Here is a 20,322-nt window from a genome sequence, read left to right on the forward strand (position 1 = left end):
TGCAGAAGCTGTTTAATGGGATCTCTACAATACAGCAGGACCATGAATATGAGATCCCACAGCCGCCCAGAGGGAAGCAATAATAACTCTGTTTTCATTTTGTCAGTGATTTGTAGCGACCCGCTGCGAATAAGGGAGCAGCCGAAAATAGCTTTAATCAGCAGTCAGCTAACAAACAAATTAAACATTATGTTGTCATCATCATTAGTAAATAAATTCATTCATTTTAAATTGACGTGAACTTAGTTAAACTTTAGCTAATAATCAGTTAAAAGGTATTTTCATGAAACTGAGACCACAAGCACAATACAAACCTCAGTATTACATCTTCCTGTCCTTCTAAAGTGCAGTAGGTAGTGTCCGAATCACTTAAAACTGAAATTGGTAGAATCAGAACCAAATTAAAACTGATTCAAGAACTTTTAGAAGACTTCTTCACTATTGCATTTTGTGTCATATATTTATAATAGATGCATGTTAAATTAGAACCTAAAACACTGAGAGACAGCGTCTTCATGTTTTTAAGTAAAAAGACAAAAACTAATCAAAATATCTTTTTGGACACTAACACTGGTTTGTGGTGGTGTGGAGCAGCTTTTCAGGATTGGCAAAGCTATGTAGTCTCCTACTACTCATTAAAGTGTTATCACAACACATACTACCAGCTGTGGATGAATTATGTGAGCCATCATTCCCCACATTCACTGTAATAAAGACACAGCTAAGCACATCACGTTCATATGATTTTCTGTCTGTAAGTTGGGATCTGATGCACAGTAGTGACTGACACGTAATGTATTTATTTCAGGGAAATTACTGTCGCTGCAAATGGGGGAAAAGGCCTGAAACTGTGCAGTAAAATCATAAACAGCTGCGCGGGGAAAGAGTGTTTAAGTCTGGCTCTCTTGTACAGTGTGTCTTTGTCCTGTCTTCCCCCCTCACCCCAAACCGGTCACAGCAGACAGCTGCCCCTCCTTGAGAGGTTTTTCCTTCCCGCTCTCGCCGCAACACTTGCTCATAGGAGGTCATATGATTGTTGGGGTTTTCTCTATATTATGGTAGGGTGTTTACCTTGCAAATATCATATGATGTGCTTCAAGGTCACTGTTGTTAATTGTGGCTATAATAAAACTGAATTAAACTGTTGTGTGTGTTGGGCTTTTTTCTGTGATTTAGGGAACCAAAACACATGTTGCATCATGCTACGCGACAGAACTCAGACCACCAAAAAGTTAATGGACGTTAACGATGTTTATGTAACTCAAATTCTCTCCGGTCACAAACAGGACTTTTCAATTTTTCTGTTTCTATTCATCTGTCCACAGTCATATGATTACACAGACAACACTCAGCAGTGGACATGAAGACGCAGATGTCACATGGCTTAACTGAAAGGCACCAGGATCTTACCGCAGCTTAGCTGTCTTTACATACACACACAAAGAGAGAGACAGAGAGAGTGAGTGTGTGTGAGGGCTGAGAGTGAGCTAAAAAAAGACTATTGCTAAACATTTATTAAACTACACAATAAGTATGTATAAGTGTATTTACTTCAATGCCTGTCTGCTTGTTTGTTTGCAGAAGCAGAAGAGCAAACTGGTTGCCTCTCTTGTCAGATAAGAACAGAAAATTGAGGCCATAACTCACATGAACTCACTTACAGTGCAAAAATGAAGATAGGAAACATACCGCCTGTTCTGACGAGTCTTGATTTCTGCTGTGGCATTCAGATGGTACAGTTAGAATAACATGAAATCATGAATCCATCTGGCCCCTTAGTACCAATTTAACATTATTTTGGGGGTGTTTTTTGCCTTTATTAGATAGTTTAGTGAAAGTGGTGAAGAAACCAAGCAAAGGGCCTTGGATCACAGTCAGACTGCTGCGTTTAGCCTTTGGCATATGGGTGCCTGCTCACTCTGTGACCTAAACTGGTGCTCTATTTTAACATCTTTTAAACACAAAGCATAGCTGAGTGTTGCTACTGACCTTGTTGGTCCCTTAATGACCAGAGCGTACCACCTTCTGATGGCTGCAAACAGCAGGATAAAACACTATGTCGTGACAAACTGGTTTCTTTAGCATAACGCTGGGATATAGTAAAACAGGAGAGTTGCATCACAGATGTGCAGCTAAGAAATCTCTAGTGTGTATCTAATGTAATAGTGTCAATTTGGCCACCTGAGAAATATTTCGAACCCCTTGTTGCATCTATGCCACAAAGTGGTAAAACATTGGTTAACCTGGTTGTTATTGCCTGTTGTTCTGTATAGAAAATGTGTGTAGTCATAGAAAGTAATATGATTGGCATCGTTATTTGCAATTTAATTGTTTATAACTTTTTTTTTTAGGCTGACAGCCACCATCCACTTTGTGTCACAAAACTTGTAAAATCCTGTTTACTGACTTATTTTCTCAACAACATTAAGCAGGGATTCAAGCAGGGTCAAGAGTGTTTGAAAGTGGCCGGATGCAGGTTTACACAAAGGCATCTTGGGCATGTCCATCTTTTGTAAACATTCAGTAGATCCATCCTGGACTGGTCACCAGTCCATCACAGGGCCCAGCTGAGGGTTTGGGTTTGAATCCACCACCTTCTTGCTGCACCACCGCGCCACCCAGTGATGGTGTGTTTAGTTTTACAGTTTTCACTGTTATTCAGTGATGAACTCATATATTATCTCCTGACTCACTGCCATCTACCCCCTTTCATGTGCGTGTGGCTGCTGACAAAATCCCTCGGCAGGTGAGTCATATGGAAGGCATGACAGAACTTTGATACGGTGTCAGACACGTACATGCAACAATGAGTTTTTTTCAAATCCATTCAAACAGCTGATCAGCACAAGAGAGCAAACTTCCCCAGCAGGATTAAAACAGCTGACAGTAGCGCGTGTGTGTTTGTATCAGTTAATAAAACTGAATGTTATTGAAGGACCATTCCACAAGTTTTACACCATCTGTGAATTTAGTATCAGAAACTGTGTGACTGTGAAAAGCAGTAGCTGCAGTCAGTCTGAGTTCATGCCAGATCAGTTATCTTGGTTTTGTACCTTGTAATCAGTCATGTTAATGTGGAAATGTGAGCAATAGTGGAAACATTGTCAGTGTATGCTAGGAAGCTGTCAGACACACAGTCAAAAATCTCTCAGACTGTCAGGCATGCTCTGGTTAAGTGATCCCGCTAAGCCAGTCAGATGCTTGTAATCAGGTGCCTGTAATACAACAACACCTCCCACTAGTCTTTAGCACCTAAACCAAGCCAAACAGATTTTAGTGCCTAAACCTAACAAAATAGTTTTGTTGTGCCAAATACTTTTTAGAATCTGAACACAACGAAGTAGATTTAGTGCTTAAATGTCACCGAGAAGTAACGAGTACCTAAGTCTCATTATTTTTAATTAGCAAGTCCAAAAAAGTGTGAGATTCAATCTGTGTCTCATGGTGTGAACTCATCAGTAGACAGTGGTTTCATACCTGCTATCTCTTATCTTAAACAGCTCTGGAGCAGAATAGGTCTGTAACAGATGTTGCCATGGGGATGTACTCCTGTTTTCATAACCCAAAATTTAGACCGGAAGTTACCTCACTAAGATTTCAATCCTGCTTCACAGTACAGGCCTCTGGTTCTGTTATCTTTGCATTGTCCATATCATTAAAGTCCAAGCTTCTGAGTCCAGCACTGGAGTCATACTTGATGAATATGTAAACAGCCTGAAGGTTAATTTTTCAGTGTGCAGCCTGTAGTTGTTAGCAGAAACTGGCTGCTGCCCTGCTTCTTCTTCTTCTTCTTCTTTCTTCAGCTGCTCGTTTTTGAGGTCACAATAGACATCATCTTCTTCCATCTCACCCTATCCTGACCATCTTCTTCTGTCATACCAGCCTTCTGCATGTCCTCCTTCACCACATCCATGACCCTCCTCTGTGGTCTTTCTCTTTTCTTCCTGGATTGCAGCTCCATCTTCAACATCCTTTGTCCAGTTAATCCACTGTCATTCCTCTGTACATGTCCAAGCCATCTCAGCCTTGCCTTTCATTGTCTCGAGGTTCCTCAACCTTAGCTGTCTCTCTGATGTACTCATTTCTAGTCCTGGCCATTCGGCTCACTCCCACTGAAAATTTTAGGAAACCATACATTATAGCAGGTCTCACAACCATCGTTAAATCTTTCTCTCTTGCTGCTCTCCTTCTGTCACACATCACCCCTCACACTCATCTCTACCTGCTACACCTTGCCTGCACTCTCCATTGTTTTGGATGTCTGATCCCTCCTATTCAAACTCCTCTTCCTTCGCTATCTCTACTCCATCCATCCTCACCTATCCATCTGTCTCCCTCTTACTCACACACATGTATTCCCCACCTCTCCAGGTTCTCTTCCACCTGCTCACTAGTCTTAATACAGATCACAATGTTGCATGCAAGCATCTTAGTCCACAGAGACACTACAGCAAACAAGGACGGGTTCAGAGCAGATTCCTGATCCACCAGAACTCTCAAAGCAAGCATCACATCTGAAGTGCTGTTTCACCATACCTAACCACACATCCTCACCACCTCTGTTTCCTTCACCTACATATGCAATGTACAATCTCTCCCTCCAGGCTCTTTACCACTTAATCCAACTTTCTCTGGAGTTCCTCTTTCTCTTCTGACATGTGACCCATGGGGCATACGCACTGACAACATTCAACATCCACACCGTTCGATTTCCAGCTTCAAACTCATGATCCTTTCTCACCCCCCACCCCCCGCCCATGCCTGGGTTGGCTGCTGCTCATCTGAGCTCCGTTTAAAGATAGAACTTCAAGTCTTTAATGAGGTAACATATTCATACTAAAAGAGCTGATAATTTGTCTTTGTGATTGAAGTAGTGTCACGTAGAGTCTCCAGGAGCACAGAAATACAAATGTGTCTGTTAATGCCGTTATCTGCAGTGCTGCTATCAGCAAATAAAGCTGTTGTTTGAGGAACCTGGAGAGATAAGAAGCTCACCACAGTTTCCTCCTCATTACATTTATCTCTCCACTCTCCCTTTTCCAAGTTGTTTGCTTTACTCGGCTCAGAAACTAGATTATAAAACCTTTTCTGAATCTTGCACATCGGCTTTATGTAACAATACATGGGCGTTAATGCACTAAAGTCACAGGAGAACATGGAAAAGTGGTATAAAGACATTAAGCATTCCTCTTCTCTTTCACATCCCCCTTTAATCCCAGCTCTTCCCTCCTGCTGCTGCTCCTCTGTTCAGACCCCCTCGCTCCACTCAGAGCTGCTTAAATCTGGTCCAATCCCTTTAACCTTTTCTCAGAGGGGATCAACAAACAGAACATCAACATTAATTTTCACAGGATCCAGAATGCACATCAGTTTAGACTGAAAGCTCCACCGGAGATCTGTCCAGAGATAGAAACAAAGCAGAATGACTGAGAAGGTCTTTGCTTGGGAAATCACATTTTCCAGTAGTTTTTTCTTCCTCCGGTTGGAAGACTTACTTTAGACACATTTTTCTTTGGAGTAGTCCAGATAACAAAGGAGAGATTACACTCAGATTACCATGGGATTAAGCTATAAAACCTCCTCTTCTTCTTGACAAAAGCCCTGACATCCGTGTTCTTTCTCTCCTCGTTTTCCTTTTAAGTAGCATCACTCACATTTTGTACCCCATCATTTAAACTGGAGGACAAGTAAAAGCAGCTACCTATAGACAAGCTTGCAGTCGAGGAAATAAACTAAGCAGATTTTAAATTGAGTGGAGTTTTAGTCATACTGTGCCAAATAATGAAAATAACTAATCTCACAAAGCTTTACATAGTTCGGTTGAGATTTTAACTGGATTACAAACTGAATGTTTGTAATCCCGTGGCAACGATAGGAGGAAAAAACTCCTTTTCAAGAGTGGGAAACCTTAAAGAGAAACAGGCTGAGGGAGGACATCTGATGGCCTCGAGTGGCTGTGGTAAAAGGAGAGTGAAAGGAGGAAAAAACGAGCAGTGAGAATTAGAAACAATAAACATTGTGCAGGGTGGTGAGGTCAGTCCCTGCAAAACAAGAACCAGAGCCAGAGATATCAGCAAAGATGCACAGGAGAGAGGGAACAGTAATGAACCACATGATCAAGGGGACAAAGTTTACAACATGCAAAAGTTGCAAATGAGCTGCATGAAACATGAAAGAGAAGTGAGCAGAGGCAACGCGTTCTCAGCACAGTTTGACACACAGTTCTCTTTTGTCAGCGTCTGTATGCTCTCATACAGAAGGCCTTAAGAGAGAACAGTTGAGGCATACGAAGTCTGCATTAAGAGGCTTGAGGGGTAGTGGCGTCAGACATCTCATGATTATCAACTGAGCAGACATTAAAGAAGGATGTGACAGACTAACGTCGCTTTCATTAAATCCCATGCACCATGGAGACCCTGTGCCTAATTGACACACCCCAGCAGTTTGGCCAAAGCAGCATTATTATATACTATAAAGAGGAGAGGTTCACCTTGAATTGCCCGGGAATCCAGCTCAAACTGTAGCTCTTTAAGTTTTCTCATTTACCAAGCAGTGCCTCAGAAGACCTGAGCCACTGCTTGGAAGATTTATAGACAAGAAGCAGGATTTCAATCTCTGCTCTGACACATTTGAAGCCAGTGCAGAGACCTAAGAAATTCTGTTATATGTTCATTTTTCTTTGTTCTTTATTGTGACTCTGCTTTCTAGGAGACCAGACTATTGATGCTTTTGGATAGGAAAAGCTTCTCTCATTTCTGCATGGGCATACATCTTTTGATTCGCTTTCTTTTTCAGATGACAGACTTTGTAACCAATTTATCTCTGATTTCAGGATTACATCATGATCTCTGACAGGTCTCAGATTTTCAGAGAGCACAGTCCAGGTAAGTGTTAACGCTCACCATTTTTCTTCTTTTTCAGCTAACTCATTGGTTTTATCTGCATCTAGCAGAGGTGTTTCAGGCACATCCCTTTTATTTGTCCCTTGCGGAGATAATCTATGGAGCAGTTGTCACCTGGTGAATTAGGATGGTGATATTGTCATCTGCATAATTATGTTACAGTGTAGTTGATGTTTACTGTGGCTCATGATGTTTACTGTGGAATGCTAGTAGGAAGGGGGGCCCCCTCCCCCTCTCCCCAAAACACCCACAGAACCCATTAACTCTGGTCTGTCCAACAGAACTATAACTGCAAGATTTAATCAGACTAGGAGAGAAATTTTGCCTGAATCACTTTGTAAAAAAACAAATTAAATGTTGGATTCTCTTATCGCCAATGTTTAAATGCAGCTTTTCTCAGTAAACCTTGTTGATAAAACTCTGAGGCTTCAAACTGCTCCCAAAGCTCACACAGTTCTTTCTACTCTTAGTACCGCATGATGTCAGTGAGTGCAGATATCATCTACTGTGAGCAGATGATCCTTATTACATTTCTTTAGAAGCAGCCAATCAAAAGAAAGTTGTCTTAAAAATGGCTTGTGGGAGACAAAGCATGATTTAAGGAGCTACACCACAGACAATTTAAGACAGAAATTATTTTAAACCATAAATCTAATGTAGTACAAACCAAGAATATAAAATCACTAATGAAGAAACTAAAAAATGGAGCACATTATGTGAATAGGTCTCCTTTTATCAGAGTGGTCACAGCCCTTTGGTGGCACCAAACTTCAGACTGACATTTATCTAAAACAGGCATTATACTTTCTGCATCCGTGGGTCCGCTCAGATCCCAGTGATGTAATTTTCATCATCAAACAGTTAGTGCAAGAATCCACGTAGATGTCCACATGCTGGCTTGTTTTCTGGGACTGCGCGGACACTAATGCAACAGCTACACGTGCTCTCCAGGCTGCAGACTTCACATGTCAAAAGAGTGTAACAGGTCTCCAGCTGTCCATGTTGACCAGTTTAATATAGGTTTAAGTAATCATTTGAGGTTATATTGTGTTAAATAGACGATGTTTCATAGTGATATATCAGTAATACATATACATACATGTTTATGTGTATATGTGTATATATATATATATATATATATATATATATATATATATATATATTTATTTATTAGGGGTGCAACGATACACAAAATTCACGGTTCGATATTTTTTCGATACAAAAAAATGTTCATGCCTTTTTAATTTTTTAATTCAACAAAATAATAATAATAAAAATAAATCTATCTGATCGAGAAATCACTCATCTTTGGAAAAGAGAGTTTATTACAGAGAAATGGCTTTTTCCAAAATAAAAGCTATACTATACGCTTCTTCTGGGCTATATTCTCAGCAGCATATTAAACATATCAGGTCCCCATAAGGAGAATCATGTGCTAACGGCTGTCTAAATGACTCGGGTAACGTTTGTATGCGTGCTTGTTGTTTTTGTCTGCTTCCACTTGTCTTTGCACTAGGATGATGTCGGCGTAAATGTGCAGTCATATTCATGGTGTTCCCACTAGTGCTGTCACTTTGCAATCGCGCGAACTGTGTATAGAGAGCGACAGCACTGATTGGTGAGTGATGATAATTTGCACACCAATTCCTCTGACATCGTCTTATCAATCGTTAGCTTACTATGCAAACATGACAAGTGAAATCTCCCGCAGCTTAAACATGTGAGAGGTTGATCGTGCAGAGAATCGCTGAGCGTTATGTGAGTGCGTGTGTAAAAGCAGCAGGATATATATTTGAGTTCTGCTGAGCCAAATAAGACAGGTCAGGGTGAAGAAGTGACAGCCAAAGAAAAGCTTACCACAAAACGGAAAAGTTATGACAAATCAGACTATAAGGCAAAAAGAAAGTGCAGCTTTATGGTTTCATGGACAAAAGAATTCTGTGGCTGCAATATGACGAGCTAAATAACTGGGCTGCACATAAGTGGTCCGCAGGTGCGCATTCGCTGTCAAAATAAAAAACGCGCACAAGATAAGAAGTTGCAACGCGTGTTTGCGTACATAAGATTTTGTGGAGGAGGACAGACATTTGTTTAGAACTCTTAAAGATGTCGAAGAAGCTCCTTTAAGCAATTACTGTGATGTTCCTCCACCTCCAAAGAAATGTCAGAAGGAGTCCGAACCACAAAAGAAGCGCATATTCTCGGAAAAGTGGTTGCAGGAGGTGAGCTGGCTTCAAACAAATGATGAACGCACAGAGATGTGGTGCAGAATGTGCCGTGAAAATTTAATAAATGACAAATTAATAAAAAGGCATGAACATTTTTTTTGTATCGACAAAATATCGAACCGTGACACCAAAGTATCGATCCATCCATCCATCCATCCATACATACATATACATATATACACACATATATATATATATATATATATATATATATATATATATACACATATACATATATACACACACACCCACATATATATATATATATATATATGTATATACATATACATTAGGGGTGCAACGATACTCGTATCGATATTGAACCGTTCGATACAGTGCTTTCGGTTCGGTACGCATATGTATCGAACAATACTAAATTTTTAATTTATTTTATCAACTTTCCTTCTGACGGTGCTGTCTGTGTTGAGCGCTCAGTGGATCTGCGCTCGACAGTGCAGCCTAGGCGGAGTAGTCGAACACAGATTCACTGAGCGCAGGGCAAGCTAGCTAGACAGAAGTTAAGCTTGTTGCAACATGGCAAATTGAACCTCCCCCACCCTCATTCAGATCTGGCGTCTGGAACTATTTTGGTCTTCATGTGACGTATGACCCTGAAGGTAAGCGTGTCATGGACTACAGAAAAAAAATATGTCAGATGTGCCACGCAATGCTCAATTACATGAGTGGGAACTAGTGTGTTAGCGCAGTTAGCTCGTTAATGTGTTGACGCTGTCCAGCCCCACACACGGGGCAATCCGCGGTAGCTCGTTAACAGAGATTTGCCGTGTTGTGGCGTTAACCTCATTTCAGATTAAGGCTGACAGCACTAGTGGGAACACAACGAATATGACTGCACATTTACCCGATAGCATCCTAGTGCAAAGACAAGTGGAAGCAGACAAAAACAACAAGCACGCATACAAACGTTACCCGAGTCATTTAGACAGCCGTTAGCACATGATTCTCCTTATGGGGACCTGATATGTTTAATATGCTGCTGAGAATATAGCCCAGAAGAAGCGTATAGTATAGCTTTTATTTTGGAAAGAGACATTTCTCTGTAATAAACTCTCTTTTCCAAAGATGAGTGATTCCTCAATCAGATACAGGGCTCGCAAAATCGCTAGCCCGACGTCCCGGGGCTAGCGATTTTTCCAGTCGGGCTGCCCTGCTCTGCCTGTCGGCCTATCTTAGGAAGGAAAAATATATGTCAATGCTTTTGCATTCTTTCGAAAATGTAGCTGGGTAATTATGTCATTGGCATCGGTGAGCCACTGTCAATATGTGACATATTGAAATCGCGTTTGAATTTGTGCTTGTTTTTTGCTTTCACTTTGCAATCGCGCGAACTGTGTATAGAGAGCGACAGCACTGATTGGTGAGTGATGATAATTTGCGCACCAATTCCTCTGACATCGTCTTATCAATCGTTAGCTTACTATGCAAACATGACAAGTGAAATCTGCCGCAGCTTAAACATGTGAGAGGTTGATCGCGCAGAGAATCGCTGAGCGTTATGTGAGTGCGTGTGTAAAAGCAGCAGGATATATATTTTAGTTCTGCTGAGCCAAATAAGACAGGTCAGGGTGAAGACATGACAGCCAAAGAAAAGCTTACCACAAAACGGAAAAGTTATGACAAATCAGACTATAAGGCAAAAAGAAAGTGCAGCTTTATGGTTTCATGGACAAAAGAATTTCTGTGGCTGCAATATGACGAGCTAAATAACCAGGGCTGCACATAAGTGGTCCGCAGGTGCGCATTCGCTGTCAAAATAAAAAACGCGCACAAGATAAGAAGTTGCAACGTGTGTTTGCATACATAAGATTTTCAGGAGGAGGACAGACATTTGTTTAGAACTCTTAAAGATGTTGAAGAAGCTCCTTTAAGCAATTACTTTAGTGTTCCTCCACCTCCAAAGAAATGTCAGGAGTCCAAACCACAAAAGAAGCGCGTATTCTCGGAAAAGTGGTTGCAGGAGGTGAGCTGGCTTCAAACAAATGATGAACGCACAGAGAGGTGGTGCAGAATGTGCCGTGAAAATTTAATAAATGACAAATTAATAAAAAGGCATCAACATTTTTTTGTGTATCGAAAAAATATCGAACCGTGACACCAAAGTATCGAACCGAACCGAACCGTGAATTTTGTGTATCGTTGCACCCCTAATATACATATATATACATATACATATATTGATATATAGATATATCGATATATAGATAGATATATATAGATAGATAGATATGATAGATAGATATGATAGATATAGATAGATAATGATAGATATAGATAGATAGATATATATATATATATATATATATATATATATATATATAGATAGATATATATAGATATAGATATATAGCTATAGATATAGATATATAGCTATAGCCCCGTGCATGGGGCTGGGCGGCGTCCCAGGGTTACAGAGAAAGTTGTTGTTATGAGGTAGACATGTTGCTGGTTGCACAAACACCTGATTTTCAAGTTTCCCTTTAACTTGCTGTTGGGATTTGTTTTGGGTAAGTTTACAACACTAAAGCACTAAGCTGAATTCACCAGGGTGTTTCATTGTGCCTCCTGGACGCCACATCACCAGCAGCTCCTTTTCACACAACCTCTAAAGGTCACTTATCTTTTTAAAAAAGAACAAACAACAGCTATGTGTTGCAATAAGAGTTTGCACAAACAACACAACATTGTTTTTTCAAGGGAGGACAGTCTTGTTCAATGCGACGTCTTCATTTTCTTTTTTTTAAAAAAAAGAGTTTATTTTTTACAGCTTCCAAGGCAGACAGATACTGTAATGATTGTTTAACTTTGATATAAATTATTTTTACTCTGCCTGTTAATTATAGCTGTGATCTGTAGCAGCTGGCAGGGCGACAGACAACAGAACAACAGCTGACGTGTTTGTTTAAGATAAGAGAGCAGCTGATAATCAATCCTATCCTCATCAATAAACTCTGGAGATAACAGGCAGGGAGAGAACAGCTCCTTCTGAAAATACCTACAGATAATAGAGTCACAGAGATGGAACGAAAGGAAGAGCTGCAATGCAATCATATTAATTTGGTAAACTGAGTGTTATAGTTTAAATGAAGACAAAGCAATTTTCTCACCATACATACACTATCAGTGCCACAGTACTGTAAATCTTTAATAAACACAGTGCGTACATGTTTATATTTAAGGACAAAATGTCCCACTGGCTGAGTTTGTGCAAAAAGACAGAAGACACCAAGTGTAAAAAACAGAAACTCTGTATCATCTTTTACAAAGAGGAAAAAATCTAATGTTTAGTAAGAGATCCTAAAATTACCAAAGAAAAAATTATATTTTTCATAAAAATCTTATGTACAGCTTCCTTCACATATTTCATTTCTTCTTCAAGACATCTGACACATATATGGGTATAGAAACAAAGAAATAGGGGTACACGGTTTGTCTGAACAAGAAGAAGTTCTGAATGATATATTGAGCATTTTAATTGGGAGAATTATGTTGGCTGTATGTTGGGTCTTTTGGGTTGAATCGCGTTAACTTGGGAGTTCAGCAAATCCTTCAAAATGCTCACATTGAAAGAGAAAGGTTGAGTCTACTGAGCTTTTAGTGTTTTCACACGAGAAGGGGGTATAAATAGATCTGGTTAGGGGACAGGGTGGCCTGTGGATCCCTATAAACCACAGCATCAAAAAGACTCCCCATAAATCAGGACACAGTCCAGTCCAGCTACAGTTCAAAGTGTGTCTCTTCCTTCTGGATGCAAAATGATAGATTTCAGAAAATCTGTCCCTGTTAAGGACTCACTTCTGATTTCAAGCTTTCAAATTTATCCTGCTGAGGCTAAGACACAGTTCATAGTTTCACATAAATTCAGGTGTTTCAAGGCATCAGATGAAGAAATACAAAGGAGGAAGCAGGATCAGATAGAAGAAGAAGAAGAAGCCAGTGGGAATCATCCTGACAGCCGATGAACGATACCAGCGCACCTCATCAGAACCATCTGGAAAACAGAAATTTTCATTTTGAGTTATGATTTGTTATCATTTGTGTCTCAAAAGCCTTTTCACTAACTGTTTTATGGCCTTATTTTATGTTCTGTCGTTGGTTATTTTTTAAGGCCCTGTTTATTACAGAAAAAACATATAGCATGGTCACTTTCGTTTTCACCCAAACCTGGCTTTGTACTGCCCGGTGGTGTCTCCTTTGTTATTTCGTGGGTTAGAAAAAAAGATGAAGAGTGGATTGTACTACTGACAGGCTAAAGAACCAACAAATATATTTTCTGCTTTTAATACTAAAAACATTTCGGGAGGGGAAAAAAAGCAGATACTTGCAGAAAAGGCATGAGGCGCTATCAGCAAAAAGAGCTGGAAAACTGCACAATTCTTAGATTAGAAGATTTAGGATATCTGTATGTTCAGAAATGATAGGCCAATTTATCCAAAGTGTTGGCTTTAGGCTATTTAGAAAGTTGGCTAAGGAATTTTAAAATAATGGGAGCTCATGATAAATAATAATAAATATCATTATAATATTATATTATATTATTATAATATAAATAAATAATCACTCAAAAAGCTGCAGCTACTCATACCTCAAAAAAAATGTTGGATAAGCTTTATCTTAAAAGTGCTTACACGTTGTCATTGTTTGAGCTGGAGTTAAGGAGAAAGAATGCATTGCCTTGAGTTGTAAATGAGTGGGTGGGGTGCGAGTTTGAATACGACACTTAAACTTGAAGGGAATTGTTTTTGTTGTAAGTCTGAAAAAGTGTGAATGACAGTTTTCAAACTGTCTGATGGCCATCAACAGCTCATCCACACAGAAACAAAAATAGCTCTCGCTTACCTGATCATACATCTAAAGGACTGAATGAACCACATGGAAATATACAAATACAGTCAAGACACGTGGGCCCTCTAGATTCTGAAAAAAAAATCTAAACCTGGTCTGAACTGCAGCAAGTCTCTATTTAGTCCTCATTGGATCTTACCGCAGTCTTTATGGAAGACGTTGGCAAAGCAGTGCAGCGTGCCATAACCACAGCGGCAGTAGGAGCAGCCCTTTTGAACCCACTCGCCGTGAGGAATCAAACCACAGGTCCTGCACACAGATGACCGAAATTACAACCACTCCCAAGCACTTGATTCTTTAAGATATTTAAGATTTTTTTTAACCAGTGACATAAGAACCATATTGGTGATAATTTCTGGTCATAAAACAGTCAGAGACATTGAAGATACATTCTCAAAGTCTAAGTTAGATTAGACCAAGTTGGCTCAACCAGTATAGTCAATATTAATTTGCATTTTAGAGTAAGTAGAGCATTATACAGGAGCACACATCTAATATTTTTGTATTCGGGTTTACCTGATTCGTTGGTCGTACTCGCAGGTTCTCCCGGTGAAATATGGAGGACAGGCACAGAAGCTACCCAAGATGCAGGTTCCTCCATTCTTACAGCAGCTTCGACTCTGTTCAGCACCTTAAGAAACCCAACAAAAACAGATATTTAAATGGGAACCAACAACAAATCCATCCAGGTCATTTAAAATCTAATCTGCATCCAATTCCTCCTGTATCTGTAAGTCACTTTGCAGACCACCTCCACGCCAGCTCCTCTGTTTCTGATCTTACCAATATCCTGGTGGTCTGCTGTTATCGCTAACATCTAAGGGCACCCTGCTACTGCTCTTACCACCTTTATGCTTTCCATGTATGAAGGCAGGAATGTGTCCCATCTCAGAACAAAACTGTGTTTCTCTGCTACTTCTGTAGCAACTATACAGAAGAATTAACAGTCCTGTAATTAGTAATGGAGGTCTTTACAGAGCTGATCATCTCTTACATGAGCTTTTCAGAAATATTGATCATTTTAAGTGAGAAAAGAACAACAAAAGCAACAAAAGTGTGATTAAATGAGTGCTTGCAATTATAAGTGTGAATATGGTCTTAATCTAAAGTATCTTATAAAATGATTATTTTAACGTTTCTGCCAGCAAATATGTTGAAGTAAGCAACTCTACATAACTGTACAAGAACTGGGCACATTGGGGATCTATACTATTTTTTTTATCAATATTTTGTAAGAATTAGATACAGAATATGGAGCTTGTGTCTGCAGAGCCATTAGGGATATGCCTTTTTCATATGAACACCAAACCTTTCTCCCGTGCCAAATATTGCAGCTATTTCCAGGTAAATCTGTCTATATGCTAAACCTGTAAGCTCCATTACAGGTATTCAGTCCAGTATCATTAATTATACTCAATATATAAAATTTTCTTGTGTCTTCGTTTTTCTGATTGTCTTTCATGAAGTTTTCCTTTAACAGATGAACTTAGACTTTCTGATTTTAAATTTTGTAAGATTTATTTTTAGTATTGTAAGATTTATTTTTGGGTTTTAATTTGTTGTTCAGGGGGCCACTGCTGTGCCCTCAGACCTCAGGTCAAGCATTTCTTTTTTTACTGTATCGGTATCTGTGAGATAAACCAGAGTCTCCAGCTGGCAGCACATTCCTGTGATCCTCTGCTTCACATCAGCAAACACAGAGAGTCTGAACAAACCTCCGAAAATGGCAGAAAAACACTAGAAGTGAACCAACAACGGCCCACACAACCACACCTTTTAATTAAGGGGTTTGTTTTAGTATCTATTTGGATGACTAACAATGAAAATTCATTTGAATTCATTTTATTTTAAAAGCTCTCACTTAAATCAGAAGAGAGAATATACTGTTTTTATTTTAAACAATTGGCTCTTTAATCAAAGACTTTATTTAATCTGAATAGATGATGTTGCCGATTACCAGTTTTGTTTTCACAGTTTTTCATATGATGTTTCATTTGAAGGTATATGACAGCATAAGACAACAAAACCTTCTGAGCAACTGGAAATATATCTTAAATGCATTACAAAAAAGAAATCCTAGGGAAAATTACGGACCAGCATCAGGTAAACTGTTTTAGGCAAACTGCTGAATTCTTTCTTTCATTGGTTTTTGGGGTTCGTCTCCCCCTTCTGTCTCCATCTGTGTGTGCATTACCGAAGTGTGAACTTACTGCTGGTTAGGCCGATGAAGGGCAGGACGGCGCTAGCGTCACGGTGTTTACGGTCCCCGTTGTTTGGTGACCTCACCTGGGTAAACTGACCCAGGAAGTCCTGGGAGGTCTGTGAGGATTTCGCCAAAGAAGAAGAGGAGGAAGCAGAGCTTGAAGGAGGAGAGGAAATGGAGGAGGAAAGAGATGAAGTTACTGGAAGTGAAGGAGAAGAGGTAACAGAGGAGAAAGAAAGAGCGGGCATTGTAGGGTAGGTGCCTTGAGTAATGCATTTGTCTCCTTTGCAACCTGCAAAAGAGAAACACAGCAAATTTTACATGTCACACAGATCAAAGGCACATGTGAGCCAAAGAAACTGACCCATAAAATAAAATCAAAGGAGACTGTGGGGTATTGGTCTGACTGAAGTCCCACTAGCATCAACATAAAGTTACAAACTGAAGTGAAAACAAGCATCAACCCTCCTGACAAGCAGACCAGAAGGTTCTGCAGCAAAAAAGTTCACTACAACCAGGCTTCTTTGTGTTAGCTGACTCAACAAAACCTAAAACCCCAGTCAGAGATAAAGAGTACCACGACAGTGATTATGAACTTTCTCTTTTAAACTGGGCTCTCCGCTTTGGGCACTGGGCACATTCAAATAAAAAGGGGAATTTTACACATCATGCAGTTCTTCTGTATAAAATGATCCCCATGAGTGCCATCTACTCCAATTTAAAAAATGCTATTATAGAAAACACAACAGTAGAGCTCAACACTGTTGCCAATAAAACAGATTCACGCTGCAGAAAACTGTTAAAGTGATGATTTCGTGCACAGGGCAGTAAAATACACACTTTCATTTGAGTTTGATACTTTAATGCTGATTGTGCTCTAAGAGCTACTGTTTACATGAAACATTAAAAGTCACTGTGGGTGTTCTGTGCTCTAGCAGCTACAACCCCAGCCGATTAAAATCAATTATAACAACATTCAAACATGCTGTTCAAATACTGCCACAGTTCACTGACAACACAATACACAGTTTGAGCTGCTTTATGAAGTCTTGATGCATTCTCAATCATCCAGGAAACATCGAGACTGAAGAAGTCACTTGAATGAGTGACGAAACGTTTCTCCCAGAAAACGCTACATCCAGATGAACAGAATCAACTTTTGGAGCTTTATGAAGTGGTACAACTTGTGATGTTAGTAAGACATGGGTTAACAAGCTGCACAAATAAAACCCTCCCCCCAAACATTTGTGATCACCAGGAGCTTATATTTGTATCACATGAATTAATATTCTGAATCATGCGGCCATATAGGAACTGATGACAAATTAATGGAAGAAAAAAGTTAAATAAATGTCCCAGTAAAGCGCTACAGCTCTGCACTCCAAGTCTCTGCAGTCTACTGACATTAGGAAACACCATTCTTCAACCAGGTTGACAACTGGTGAGTTCAAAGGCCAAAGAACACAAGTTACATCAATTCTATACTTATGCAGCAGTCATGCTTTCTGGATCCCATCGAATATAAAGATTTGACCAAAGGATAAAAGGCGATCACTTTATATTGATTTGCAATACAGATAAGCTGTCCCACTAAAGAGAGCAAAATTAACTACCTGAAAAACCCCTGTCTTCATTCATTACATTTATTAGAAAACAGACAAAAAAAGTAAATAAGTCGTTTTACATTTGACGAATAAAAACATGCAGGGAAAGGGGGGGGGGGGGGGGGGGGTGAATCTTCTCTGGAGAATGATTATGAACACATTATTGTTAAGCTACCTGTTACCAAAGACGATAAAGGGCTATTCCACTCTATTCTATTCTAGACTCAGCAATCAGTTTAGGCAGTTTAAGGGAAAAGGGACCTGTGGTGGTGACCAATTATATCTTACACCAATTTAATAGAAAAAAAACTAAAGTTTTTTGTTGGCCCTAACTCGGCCCAGAGTCCCAGAGACCGGAACTAGACAAGTGACTCCAAAGCACGGCAACAACATGACCCCCACAGCATCATAGAGCCACCAGATTCCCGCACTGCAGGGGTCAGAATCTACCAACAGTTTGTAATTGGGGAATTTTCCAATTAATTGTCACATTTTGTTCTTATTAGAAAGAAAAAACAGAAAAACAGACAAACAAGCACAGATGACTGTATGTTGAGTGTGATGATCAGACCTGAAGCAGACACAGCAGCAGCAGACTGGACACACATGAAGGCGCAGAGCACAAATCTGGAAACGGATACATTTGGTTTAAAACACGTATTTCTTTAACAACAACAACAACAACAACAATAAAAACAACCCCCCCCCCCAAATAAATAAATAAATAAATAAATAAAATAAAAAAACAGAGCTATTTTCACAGAGTCATTAGGACTTACTTGAGCATCTCCTTCCAATTCATTTGAGCGAAGTTGTGAAAAAAAACTTAAAATAGTAAACACTCCAAACCACCTTCTTGATTTCTTGGCCGTTCTTCAACTCACAGTGGAGGAAAAAATACAATAAAACCGCGAATAATCGAAGGTCGAAAAAACATTCCCTGAAGTTTACGTTTGTAGCTCCAGAAGTCAGAAAAAAGTATCCATAGACATAAAAATAACTCAGACGCTGAGAACCTGAGCAGGTGCTACTCCAAAAGATATTTTAAAAACTTCCCTTTAAAGACTTCATAAAAGCGAAAAAGCCGTATAAGAATCTAGTAAATCCTCCTCCGGCCCGAGTCTCCCCCTCGCAGTTTTGTGTCTCTAAAACTTATCTTCTGTCCAGGTGATTCTCCTGCAAGGGGGGGGGGGGGGGGGAGGGGCTCCGGAAGCCACGCCCCCTCACGGCCGCTCTCTGTTTGACGTCTGGGTGGAGGTGAAGGTAGAATCAACAATACTGGGAACTGGCTGAAAGCTGTTCTGGTGGCCCAGAAAAATAACGTGTTTCCTAATTTAGTTATCAGGTAACTGGTTTTGTTTGCTGAGCTTTGGATGGAAAAAGAAGAATTAGATGGTTCTTATCCACGTATGTCAAGAAAAGTACAGCAATTCACTCAAAGCTACTTCATGTGGAAATGGGTTTTGTAAAATACTTCACATGCTGCACAAAGAAAGGAAATTTTGGAGAGCCAGAATCTCTCATCTGTTCTACACTGGGTATAAAATGAGCCCAGGGATACTGGTGGTGATTTTTTTTAAAAAAAATGAAAAGAGTACTGGAAAAAGAAAGATTAAATTACCCCAAACATAAAATTTATCTCCTAAAAAAAGAAATCTGCAGAGTAGCAAGCAGCTGTAATTGTTCAAATAAAACCTCACCTCATATTTGAACAAAAGTAACGTTCATGGCTAAAGTAACTAAATGAAAACTGAAAAAGGTTTTCAGGTGTTGCTGAAAATGTTTTTTTTTAATTGACTTTATTTGGATGGTCCCCAGGACATCCACAGGTATACATAAAGATTCACCAGTTTAACTTGATAAAAACATAACATATAGATAAAAGCCTTTTAGTTTAGGGGTTAATGTCTAAGAGAATATTACTAAGGTGACTTAATAATTGATTATAAAGGTTTAAAATTTATTTAAAGTGGAAAAAATATTAGTATATAATGATTTTTCAGCAGTTTTTGGGAAGCTGACATTGAGGCATTAAAGAATTAAAGATCAAAGTACTTTTAACCATCTGTGGTTTAGTAGATTCAATTCTTTGATCATATAAAACCTCACAGGCCTTTCTTTCTTTGTTTCCTCCACCTCTCTCGCTGACATCCCCCACTCTCTCACCCTGTAAATATGCATATTAACCTCACCTTCACATGTTAATGACCCTGCTCCTGAAAGGAAATCCACCTAAGCTGAAACTTTCCTCAGTGCACAACAAGAACACACACACACACTTCTGTATCACACTTCCTTAAGCAGAAACAAACATAACATAGAAATCTGTTCTTGGTATAGTAAGATACTTAACTTTCAGCCGCTGATTTTGGGGAGTAAAATACCTTTTTAATACGTTTTATTTTATGGGTTTTCTAGTACTTTTAAATAATTTGGTAAATAATTCCAGGTTCTCCTAAATGTAATTTGGCTTTTTGGTGCATTTAATCTCAATTTAATCTTTTTTTAAATAGCTTTTTATG

At 39.4% G+C, this 20,322-nt stretch overlaps 1 protein-coding gene across 1 annotated transcript; it reads right to left on the reverse strand.

Annotated features, from left to right (window-relative positions):
• Positions 1–12,496: 12,496 nt before the first annotated feature.
• tdgf1 (teratocarcinoma-derived growth factor 1) lies at positions 12,497–18,988 on the reverse strand. The gene is made up of 6 exons (XM_006782106.3): positions 18,580–18,988; positions 18,372–18,427; positions 16,204–16,488; positions 14,510–14,624; positions 14,133–14,242; positions 12,497–13,139 (listed from the first exon to the last, which is right to left on the reverse strand). Exons 1-6 carry the CDS (start codon positions 18,600–18,602, stop codon positions 13,027–13,029), a joined length of 702 nt encoding a protein of 233 aa, XP_006782169.2. The 5' UTR covers positions 18,603–18,988; the 3' UTR covers positions 12,497–13,026.
• Between the last annotated feature and the right edge of the window lie 1,334 nt (positions 18,989–20,322).

This window comes from Neolamprologus brichardi, chromosome 7 (genome assembly GCF_056152115.1).
Source record: "Neolamprologus brichardi isolate AB-2024 chromosome 7, ASM5615211v1, whole genome shotgun sequence".
Taxonomy (NCBI): domain Eukaryota; kingdom Metazoa; phylum Chordata; class Actinopteri; order Cichliformes; family Cichlidae; genus Neolamprologus; species Neolamprologus brichardi.

Coding starts and splice junctions, on each gene's coding strand:
- tdgf1 (XM_006782106.3), bottom strand. CDS start 18,602: ATGAATTGGAAGGAGATGCTCAA. Junction 16,489..18,371: donor TGCTGCTGTGTCTGCTTCAG/GTCTGATCATCA, acceptor TCTCTTTTGCAG/GTTGCAAAGGAGACAAATGC. Junction 14,625..16,203: donor CTTCATCGGCCTAACCAGCA/GTAAGTTCACAC, acceptor GGGTTTCTTAAG/GTGCTGAACAGAGTCGAAGC.